We start from the raw sequence: 12,052 nt of genomic DNA, 5'->3' as shown, positions 1-12,052 counted from the left end.
TCTACCGGGCCGTCAGATATAAAAAAATATATATATAACCACCTTTAGAGGCCATTTTTCCCCGCAAAGCGGGGGTTGGCCTTTTTCGGGAACCGTGGTTGTTGTTGTTTTTTGGTCCCCTTTTTGAAGCAATGTTTTACGGCCGGATGCCCTTCCTGGCGCCAACCCTTTTTGCCGCCTTTAACGACAAACAGGGAATTACCAGTGAACTGGTACTCAAAGGGCCGTCAGATACTAGAACATATATCACGAATCAGAAGTATCGACCATGTAAACATTTTATTGTCAAGATAATGAAAACTGCAACAAGGTGCATCATTCAGAAAAATAGCGATTTTTAAGGATTTCCTTCATTTTTACGAGTCTGTATCTACCTCCAATACCGACCGAGATGTCTGAAATGACTGAAGACAACAGGACGTACTACTATCTTCCACTTTTGGAAAAATCGTGGTCCTGGGGTGGCCAATGTGGAAATTATAAAGGATGCAAATCAGCACTAATTATCTCGACATTGACAAGGCTTCATCTTCCACATCGACTGACCTAGATATTTGAAACTGCGCATACGGATACAACCACCTGCTTACTTAACATTAATGGAATACTGCCATCGTACTCCGACAGTAATTAGGCACTTCGTCATTAAAAGACGGATAACACTTCGTCATTAAAAGACGGATAACACTTCGTCATTAAAAGACGGATAACATTCTCATATTATACTTGTATGACACTTTCTGTGCAGACAGAAATGGAAATTAGAACAGTGAAGCTGTTAACTAACCTACACCAGATTCCACTAAGGGAAGACTACACAGAATCATCTTCACAAAATTACTAATTAAGCCTTAATTATCTTCCTGTGATTGTGACAATGACCAAGTTTGTTCATCAAGTTTAGTAACTGGGATGACCATGTCAAATGACGAATGGTCATACCCAAACACAGAGACTTGGGTGTTTGTTTTTTTACCTTTGGATGCAAGCAGGATAATGTCCTGGCAGAGTGAAAATATTTTCAGCTCTACATCCTCAGGTACGTGGACAAAATCTTCAAGGGCTGGTTCATCACTAGCCCCAACAACCCAAACTAAGAAGTTGTATAAAGCTACTGGGACCATACCCTTGACAGCAGATAGACCAAGGTCAGATGCTAAAGGTGGCCAAGGGCACTGAAGTCCAGGAGATAAATTTACTTCTGCCTTGAGGAACAAACCTGCATTATAAATAATGCGGACAATATCAGCACCAATCTCCCGACCTGATATGGGCACTGCATTGCTCTGACGGGTTGGTCGGCTGGATGAAGAACCTGCACCAGTGCCAATGTCACAGTCACTCACTTCAGCAGCACTTGTCTCAGGCTCACTACTGTCAGATGATTCTGATGCACACTGACTGGCCACTGTTGTTGCTGTAAACGTGTCTGTAAACACCAGCAGTGACGTATTCCGGCATGGTGGTTGATGAAAAATCAGTTGTGGAAACATCTGCATCAGTAGAGATTTCATGCGATTATTCCTGGAAAAGATAAAATATGTTGGGCATTTCCACATCATTACACAACTTTATAATTTGCAGTAAAGTGGCAGCATGAGCAAGCATACACACTCAAACTACACTCACCTCATATTTGACAATATGACACCATGATGTTTTTTCACAATTTTTGTGAATGTATCCACAAGTTTTGTTAGCCTGAATACTTCTCCATTGTTGATGATTTTTGTCTGGATCACATCTTGGCACAACATTCTATAAGCTTCTTCATACAAGATGCTGTGAGAAAAGAAAAAATAAATAAGGTCCCACATGAAGAAATGATAAGGAATTATTTCACACAAGTTATGTGATATGTAGTGATACCTTTCATTTTGAGGTGTACTGACTGCTGGCCCTCTGTCCTTGCTGAGAAATCTTGTGTATTGCACAAAACATAATTTATGGTAACTGACTTCTGCAGCGACACAATCAGATCTCCTAGTGTGGACCAATATACTTTCATCTTTTTTCAGCTTGGCAGCTTCAATCAGACGTCCTGAAATATAATTTGAGGACTTAGGATGTGGGAGGAAAATTAATTGTTCTTAAACAAGCCAGAATGGCAAATAAAAATGATCAAATTTGATTTAGCTCATAACAAATGCCTTAGGTACCTACCTGCTGTGAGTGTTTCGGCTTGAACGAGTTTATCCCGCTTCGGCCCATGGACTCGGTTAAGGTAACGCGACTCTTTCTTGCAAATGAAGCAAATACGTGGGAGGATATGGCCTTGTGAAGAGATTGGCAATGCCGATCTTGATCGCAGACTCTTTTTTGGTGACGACAGCACACCAGGCTTTTGAACAGAAGCATCTACTGCAGATACTTCAGTAGCTCCCTCAAAGGCGTGCAAGCATCGTTTCTTACTCGCAAGCTGTCTCTTTTTTTTTATTATCAGTGAACCGTCTGTAGCACGTTGGATGGTAACCAGCACTCAGTGGAATATCGGGGAAGTCAATGTCAGCATGACTGTGATAACGCGACCGGGCGATGTCACCACTTTCCCCGTCTAAATCGAACCATTTTCCTAAGCACTCGTGATATTTACCCCATCTAACCTCAGTAAATGGACACACATTCTGTTCTTGTACCGAAGACAGATGCAAAACACACCATAAAGGCGACTTCTGCATAGATTTTGCTCGGGACATGACCAAGTTCAGGCCGACGTGGAAGCTGCCATGACAGTACAAGATGTGCCCGTGTTTACAAAAATACGGCTCTTGATTGGTTGCGGCTGATACTGCTGCGCCGGCTGGCCGACTTACCGGCCAAAGTACGCAGTTAATCGCCGATTACACTTTGAAAAATAGTGCGTGTAACTCCTAATTAATGCTCAGCCTTGGGCGTTGTTCACGCGGATAACTTTTTACACAATACAGCAAATATCATTTAGACCATATTGTGAGTGAAAATAAGTCGCAACCTTGTCACGGAACGAAACGGAACGATAGCGGCGGACAGCCCAGGGCCTAAAACTGTGTCAGCTTAGCAATTGGCTCATCAACCCTCCTCCAACACCTACAGCATCTCCTTTTTCCAAACCTTCAACAAAAAATATTACCACCCATCCCATGATCTTTATTTCCATTTGTCCAATTTGGAATCAGCATAACTCAATTTCATATCCCCTCTTTCAGCTTCAAACCTCACTCCACCACCGAAAAGTTTCATGTCCTCCCTTTCTGCATCCCTCCTCATCCCACCCTCTCAATGCTTACCCCTCACACCAACCCTCTTCTCATGCATCACACCCACTAAAAAACTTCCCCCTTACCTACCCTCTCAAAATCTCCTCACCCTTCACCACAAAGCTTCCACCACTCCCAATCCTGCAACCTCCCAATGCCTCCTCCCCTGCCCATAATTGTATGGACCTCAAACATTTGAGGTCTCCACCCAACCTGACAGAGCTCTCAATATAGGATGCTGCCGATAAACCGAAAATCATCTGTTTAACAGAATCTGTCCTTAATAGGACATCATCTGTCCTTCGTCCTACAGAACGTATCTGAATCCATAGTGTCTCTTCCCAGTTGTTGCCTCCTCCAATTTGATGGGCATTAACTTTGCTCCGGTGGAGGAGTTGCACTTTACATCATTAATTCAATTTCTCACTGCCATTGTAGTGATCTTACACTTCCACAGTCCACACCCCCAGGAACAGCTCTTGCTGCAACTACCCCTCCCCTTCCACCTCTTGTTTGTCCATTTGTTGTACTGTCCTCCAAACAGGGACGACTCCCTCCACATTACATCTCTCTCTTAGACAACAAAGACCAACTTTTAACCATTCATCCCAACTCTCAACTCCTCATATGTGGCGATTTCAATTTTCACCATGCAAATTGGCTAGGTGTACCTCTCTCGCCTGCCATGGCACTTCAGCAAAGGACTTATGTGACTCCATGGGACTGACTCAATCTGTGAACTTTCCAACCCAGTTTTCTTCCAATGGCAAATCCTCCCTTCTGGACATAGTGATGCCAAACCTCCATGCAAATGTCTACTGTTCTTCCTCTGCTCTAATTGGATAAACTGATGTGCTAGTGAGAGTCAACATCTCTCTGGCTATTCTCAGAGATGCTTCAGTGCTGGCAAACCTAGCAATTCACTCAAGCAAATTGGCAGAGACAGAAAGCAGCCATTTCACTTCAGGACTGGTCTCCGATATCTACTGCTCTTGATATGAACTCAGCCTGGAATTTTTCCGCACAAACCTGCTCTCTCTAGGGCTAGGAGCTAGGGCTAGGAGCTAGGGCTAGGAGCTAGGGGTAGGCGCTCGGGGTAGGCGCTAGGGGTAGGCGCTAGGGGTAGGCGTTAGGGGTAGGTGTTAGGGGTAGGCGTTAGGGGTAGGCGTTAGGGGTAGGCGAGAGTGAATTCTTGCAGAGATTTTTCTGGAGGGTTCACTTGGCTGCGCCTGGATGGATTTGAGGGTTGTGGAGTAGCAGCTCAAACCAAGATCCTATCCAGGTTTCTCCTGATGACTGACTCTATCTTTGCTCTTTGCTTATTCGGGTTCCTTCTGATGACTCCAATGTAGTATTTGGCTTTCCATTTCATTATGCACAAATTCATCTCATTTCATCTTCAAATTTTCTACCATTCTTAACACCCATGGTACACTGACTCCTGTGGCGAGGCAGTTGTTATGAAACTACATGCCTTCTCTTCCTGGAAAGAAAGACCGACCAAAGGCAATCTCAGCTCATTCCAGAAAGCCTGCAACAAGTGTGTGTTTACTCTCAGGAGAGCCAGAAAACACCATCTTTCCATCCTCAAGAAAGAACTTTCAAATGCTTCTCATGCTCTGAAACCTGGTGATGTATTGTTAAGTCAGTGTGTCTGGAGTATGCTCCCCCTCAATCCCTTCCCTCTCTTCAAATGGCACCATAGACGAATCCATTGTGAGAAGGCCGAGTGCCTCAAATTCTGTGTTTGCTTCAAAATATTGGGTCCTCAACCCCTCACTCTTTGGACCCAACCCACCTAGTCACACCCAACTGCTCATGGACTCTGTCTTTTGTACCTGAGAATGTGGAGCAGTTTCTGGCCAACCTCAACTCTGATTCTGCAACTGGAACTGACGGCATCAGCTCACGTGTCCTAACCACCTGCTCTGCTGTTCTTGGAAATACTCTTTCTGCTCTTTTCACCCTATAATTTCCTCCTCAACTCTCATAGCCAACATGTGACCCTCAATGGAATCCTTTCGTCTACTCTTCCTGTCAAGGCTAGATTTCCAGAAGGCAGTGTATATATATATAGTAGCAGAAGTACCCGGCGTTGCCGGGCGGGGGAGGAGGAGGGAGGGGGAGGGGAAGGGGAGGGGGGGAAAGGGGAGGAGGTGAAGTGGAGGGGAGGGGGGGAGGGAAGGGGGATGAGGTATGGGGAGGGAGGGGGGAGGTGGGAGGGAGGAGATGGGGGGTGAGGGGGGGATGAAGATGGGAGGAGAGGGGGGAGGGGGAAGGGGGAGGAAGGGGGGAAGGGGAGTGGAGGAGGGAAGTGGCGGAGGGGAGGGGGGAGGCAGGAGAGGAGGGGTCGGTTCATATATATGCTGGTGGGTGAATGGGGTGAATGTGGCGTTCATCACGTTTCTGAGGTAAGTGTGATGCAGAACAGGAAGAAGAAGAAGCCGTACCACCAACTTTGTACACTTCCGGAATTGTTCGATTTATTTGGCATGGCAAAAGGCAAAAGGCCCTTCCCTTTCAAGGCATGGCAAAACTGACAGGTGAACGACATGGAGCCGATATCAACCTTTGAGGAGTAGTCAGTGTTTGGATTGTAACGAAATGCAGCCTTCTCCCATGCAATGGCCGGCTGCCGTCTGCCTGATGGTTGCCAGTTGTTGAGTCGTTTTTGGCGCTGTTCTTCTGTCTCCTGCTGTCTGGCCCTCGATACACATTGTTGATTGGCGTTTAGACGTGCCACTCTCTCATCTTTTGTCTCTCGCTGTCTGGCCCTCGCCAGACGTTGTTGATTGGCATTTAGACGTGCATCTGTCTCATCTTCTGTCTCTCGCTGTCTGGCCCTCGCCAGACGTTGTTGATTGGCGTTTAGACATGCCTCTGTCTCATCTTCTGTCTCTCGCTGTCTGGCCCTCGCCACACATTGTTGATTGGCGTTTAGACGTGCCTCTGTCTCATCTTCTGTCTGGCCCTCACCACACGTTGTTGATTGGCGTTTAGACGTGCCTCTGTCTCATCTTCTGTCTCTCGCTGTCTGGCCCTCACCAGACGTTGTTGATTGGCGTTTAGATGTGCATCTGTCTCATCTTCTGTCTCTTGCTGTCTGGCCCTCGCCACACGTTGTTGATTGGTGTTCAGACATGCCACTCTCTCATTTTCTGTCTCTCGCTGTCTGAATCTAGAGACACGTTCTTGATTGGCTTGTCGACGGTGAAAAGTATCTTCATCGGTTTCATGGAGTCTCCGATCAGCGATTTTCCTTGCTCTGGAGGTTGAACGTGACAAATTTATGTTCTTAGGTGGCATTGCCTTTATCACAGTCAGTCTTCCATGTGTGAACTTATAGACAAATTCAATTTTTTTTCACTTTTACGTTTACGTTTATGTCGGAAACATGATTTTATTATATATATCCTTTTACTTGTATGCTCTGATAAACATTATTTGTATTTAATAAGATTGTTTGCTTCACCACTATATGATTGGAATTACTTCACATGGCTTGGACCACGCTTTACTGCCCAACTGTATGGCAGAGTTGAGAATATGCTCAAACCACATTCTACACATTCCCTTCCCTTGAAGAGAGGCCTGGATAATATCTCCTTTGAAATGATAAGGGTTTGGGAATGACAAGGTCTTGCTCCCACATTATTCCCTCACATTCAGCACTGCCCCAGGATAGGATCACGGTGAGAGGATGTTGAGCCCACTTTTGTCCTTTATCTAAGTTCACCTCTTTAGCGGAGACTTTTTATATTATTCTGCCTATATAAAGACACACACCCTCTTTTAGAGGTTTTGGGACGCATGCTGTTCTTGTAGCTGTATGTGCCAAAGCCTTTCCACAGCTGTGTGGTCTTTCAATAAACTACTTGTTACTCCTTGAACTCTAGTTGTGGCTCCAGGTTTAATTCCCAACATCTGGTGTCAGAAGTGGGATCCAACTCGGAGCGATATTTGGGAGGCAGACCCTGTGGAGACCCTGCGGAGAGGCTGGCCAGCACTGATTTGATTAAGGTGAGCTTTCATGCTGAGGGGTCATTCCAAATTGAGCTCCGTTCACTCACCCAGGTTGTCTGTCTCCCCTTTCGTCGCTTCGTGCTTGGATCACGAACAAATTGTAAGTGCAGGCCTATTTGGCTCAGAGTAACGAGTTGCTTTATTGATCTACCAAGGATAGGGGTCAGTTAGCAGGAAGGGGGCAAGTGAGGCTAAGGCAGCCACAGGGCATCGCCGGTAAAACCAAGAACCTCCCAGGCAGGGCAGTCTAGAGACAAGATGGGGTATGCCATTGCATACCAGGGAAAGAATAGGCTGCGGGCTAATGAAGAAGACCCAAGGAACATGGCCAGGAAAAAGGAAATGCGCAAGTACCAGGTAGGCTTGGCAGGAGGGGTAGTGGTAACTACAAGTTCAAGCCATGAAGCTCTAGACAAAGCTCTAGACAAGAGGAACCTTCCCATCCGACTATTGGAAACTGTTCGGGGTGGTGGAAAGAGGAGGCAAGGAAGAGCCAGGCAGCGGTGAAGCAGGCTAGCCTGGCAGGAGAAGTGCTGAAACTTCAAGGGCAGAGGAAGCAAGCAGATAAAGCACAGGAAAACAGAAATCCAGGTAGAAACAAACAGGACAGGTGAACCTGAAGAGAAAATAAATAGGCTCACAGCAAGGGGCCAGGTAAAAGCACAGGTAGGAAGGATTGGAGTGGTTCTTAAAATATTAAAAATTGAAGCATTAAAGCTGTCGTATTGAAGCTACAAGGACAGAGGACAATTAAGTAAATAGTCAAGCAAGCGAACCAGCGACTGATGCAGCTGGCTCTGGATCAAGACCCCGTGGTAGGGGAGGTAGTTACCAGACGCCTACCCTCCCAAGACCTGGGCCCTGTCCCCGGGCTCCAGGCACCACCCTCCCTGCCCCCACCCTTTTCACCCCAATTCACCCTTTCCACCCCGTCCTCAAATCCCCTTTCCTTTGAATGGTGTGAGAGGAACATGAATGAATGGGGATTGTTGAACAAGATTGTACAAAGAGACACGTGTGCATGAATTTATGCTGTAATGTATGCGGTTAGTGACAAGTTGGTCGGATAGGCGTTGTACCCGACTCACTCAGGTCGTTGTGCTGTGAATTTTACGACTGTTAACAACGCTGGGTGTGCGCAGTGTTTTGAAATGCGAGCCAGTACGAGGTGACTGTCACGTGGTATGATGAGTGTATAAGGGAACGAATGATTCGAAATACGTTGCATCGGTTGGCATGGGAGTGACGGTTGAGGGTACATAATTAGAATCGATCCAGTATTCGCGCAAAGTTGGAGAGACTCACTGGTATATGTGGATATTAAAACTTGTATGGAAGCACGAAAGTGCGCACCGAATCAAAGACGGCATGACGTCATCGCGTTGAATTGCTTGCGTCAGGTTGATTGGCGATCTCATATTTGAAGTTAAATCAAATTTTTGGGTTAAACGGGAGGGATGCGTCAATGACGTGTGTATTTGGCCAACTTATGGACGTGTGTATGATTGACATTGGGCTTCTTGTTTTGTCTGCATAAAATATGCAATGAGGGAAAAGTATTTGAGATTTGACGGTTGGAGAAGGGAAATGTGAATTTAACGTCAATCCGAGGGATAAAAACCTTCCGGTATGGTTTTCTGTCGGTATGGTTGTGACTTGCACCGTGTCAATGACATATGCTGGTTCTTCAGTGCAGGAGGTGTGCACCAGGTAGAGATGGTGCTGCATGGTAGAGAACACCTCCCAAGTCAGGATTTCCTGGGCAGATTGTTAATGGTTGTTATTTTGGTTCATCAAATGTTTGCATTTGTAATGTGGAGTCTCACTGATTGTCTGTCTACCTGTCCGGATGTGGAGCTCTTGCAGAGGCAAGATGGGCTGAGACTGACCAAGCCATTGTTGTATTTGTAAGATGAAGACATCTGTTACCCCAATTTGACGTCTGTTACCACACCTTCCTTTGTTTGAAGTTTGACCTTTGAAGTTTGTTTGACCTTTGTTTGAGATACGTGTGAAAATCATTCGATACAGGAAAGTTTTGCAGATGAAAAGGTTCTGCTCGCATGGTAAGGAGGTCTGAGTTAATTTGCTAACCTTGAAAGGATGACAGGCTGAGTCAACCCACTGGGTGTTAATTCAACGGCATGACAGGGACTTGAACTGGGCCAACTTGGGATCGCGGAATGCATTGAATGAAGGGAGATACTCACTTGAGGACGGGAGCTCTGAGCTCTCTCGGTCATTCTCCAGGTCGGAGGGACGAAACGGCTCGGGCTGGCAACGAAGCAGGCTCAATGCCGTGTGTGCCGCAGATACAGTGCCTCGACGGAAGTTGAGGCAAAGGGATGTTGTGAGCTGTGACATGCGACAAAGTTGATATGAAGCGGTTTCTTGGGGAGGGTTACACTCGATGGGCTGCCGTTGCCTTTGCAACAGAAATTAGGGCAGGAATAGGGAATTTGTTCAGAATGCCGGCGATAACCCACCTGTGTCTGTCCCTGTGTGTGTGTGTCCCTGTGTCTGTGTCTGTCTGGCTTTCTGGCCGTCCATGGAGTCATGTTTCTGAAACACTGATTTCGGGGGGGTTGCGGGTGTGCCACGGAGCTCGGGTGCACCTGCGGTGGTTTGAAGGTGGTTTGGCGGGAGATGTTAACCACAACCTGACAGTGTTGTTCGTGGTGGAGGCCTTGTGTTAAAGTTGGGACGTGTTGCTAGGGGTCTGGGTGACTGCACTGTCGGCGTGGTTGAGGTGTGGCTGGCACCTCGTGTGGTTGAAGGTTGCAGTTTGTGTGGAATGCAATAAACATGCCCGACTTTTGGCTTTGTGAGGCTCCAGATAGAGGTTGGCATATAGATACTGTAGATTAGATTGCGCCTGTCTGGAGAAGTGGTGTCCTTTGAAAGTGAGTTCGAGTTTGGTTGGGTTCTGGGGCTTGTAGTTCACCTCTGTTGTCTGTCTGTCTGTCTGATTGTAAGTCTGTGGTGCGATTCCATGGAGGGTCAATTGAGTTCTCAGGTGCTGAAGTGATTTAACATCGGAATACATCTCTCGGAGGACCACCAGCTGTTCCAGGGAGGTAAGGTGTGAAATATAGCGACGTCATCTTCGCTGGAAATGTGGTTGAGAATGGAATGGCAGTGGGGAAGGAATCGTTGTTGTGGTACCGTGTACAATGTCATTGTAGAAGAACGTCGGGTGGCAAGTGCGGACATGTTAATTGGCCAGGATGTTGTGGAACTCTTTTTATGTTGTGGCCTGGTTGTTGACAACATCATTGTCCCATTGTCAACAGAGGGTATCTCTAGACACACCAACAGAGGAAGGAGTAAAACAGGACACCTGCACTCAGACAGTGAGAATTGACGAGAGTGAGTCACAGTGGGTGAGAAAATTGACCAGACAGTAAGACATATGAGAACTATTTTTATTTTCAATAAACAGACAAGGTTATTTTTTTTTTTTTTTTTTTTTTTTTTTTTTTTTGTATACAAGATCGAGGCTCGTGAAAGAGCTAACTTATATAGGGTTGGTTTTCATATAACCATATATATATATTTCATATAACCAACCATATTTCATACAACCATATAAACATGTTGTTTATTTACGAAAAATAAATAAATAACAGGGGAAGGTTAATGGTGGTTTGTTGGTGGTAATTCTAGTTGAAACTCTAGTTGAAATAATTTAAATGTAGATATCGGGATATTGGGATATTGGGATTCATAGTAGATATTGGGCAACTATTGGGATATTGGGATTCATAATAGGTATTGGGCAACTATTGGGCCAGAGGCTGAAACAGGTGTAGGGAACAGGTGCATGAGATGCTGAAAAAGTGGATTAGGAAAATTGGTTTGTTGAAATTGATCAATTGATTGATCCTAGAGATTATGCCCGAACCAATAGAAGCATGGCCATCCACACCTTCCAAGCCGGTGACCAGGGGCTCGTGGAGCACTTCACCCACAAGAATGCCCTGGAACCAAGGTGGACGGGACAATTCCAGGTATTGCTGACTACATCAACCGCTGTCTTTTGCGAGGGTAAGCCCTTCTGGATCCACGCCACTGTTACGTGGTCCCCTCGGTGAATACCTGGTCTCGGTGACCCCCGGACCGTGAGAGGAACTTCGCCAGAAAGTTGTATTATATATGCGCTTTCGCCACGCAATCCATATGAATTCCACCCAAGAGACAACGGATGTTCAAGGATATATTTCAATGGTAATGATACCATACAATTTCAATGATACAACCACGGAGATTTCCCCCGAGCAATCAACAATAAACAACCATCAACAATTCCCAATCCACAATCAATTCCCTATGATTAAGATGGCCATCTTATATATGTGTGTCCCCGTGGGTACTCACGACCCCCTTTTGGTCTCGGTCCCGCACAATGTCTCTGGGCCCCTCCTGAACAAGATGATGGTCGGCGTCGCCGCACTCGGGCGGTTGAACGAACCCCGGGTGGACGTGTTTCCACCGGGCAGGTATCGTACCGGGCACCCCGGCTGCAGCCCCTCGTGGCCACGCGAAGCGGGTACGGGAAAGCAAGCCAAAAGCCCCACGCCGCTTGCAAGGCGTGTTAGGCCCCAACGGGCGACCCGTACGCGTCTTTTTAGACGGTGTCGCGAATGGTGCCAAACGCTGGGTCGGTGCACGGCCACACGACAGTTTGACGTCCACCGGGCAGGTATCCGTCCCGGTAACTCCTCTCGCCAGACGGGCTCGGGAACGCCGCTTTTCCACACGGCTCAATCAATCCCCCCTTTCGTCGGAGCGGG

At 46.6% G+C, this 12,052-nt stretch overlaps 1 protein-coding gene across 1 annotated transcript; it reads right to left on the bottom strand.

Moving 5' to 3' along the window:
* Nucleotides 1-264: 264 nt before the first annotated feature.
* LOC137424008 (uncharacterized) lies at nucleotides 265-9,623 on the bottom strand. Its single transcript, XM_078773582.1, has 5 exons — nucleotides 9,470-9,623; nucleotides 2,164-2,451; nucleotides 1,870-2,041; nucleotides 1,630-1,782; nucleotides 265-1,524 (listed from the first exon to the last, which is right to left on the bottom strand). The coding sequence occupies exons 1-5, from the start codon at nucleotides 9,621-9,623 to the stop codon at nucleotides 852-854; spliced, it is 1,440 nt and encodes a 479-aa protein (XP_078629708.1). The 3' UTR covers nucleotides 265-851.
* Between the last annotated feature and the right edge of the window lie 2,429 nt (nucleotides 9,624-12,052).

This window comes from Myxine glutinosa, chromosome 3 (assembly GCF_964187855.1).
Source record: "Myxine glutinosa chromosome 3, kmMyxGlut1.1, whole genome shotgun sequence".
In the NCBI taxonomy this organism is placed as follows: Eukaryota; Metazoa; Chordata; class Myxini; order Myxiniformes; family Myxinidae; genus Myxine; species Myxine glutinosa.
Note: the sequence above shows the minus strand (reverse complement) of the source record. Positions and strands in the feature narration are given on the sequence as shown.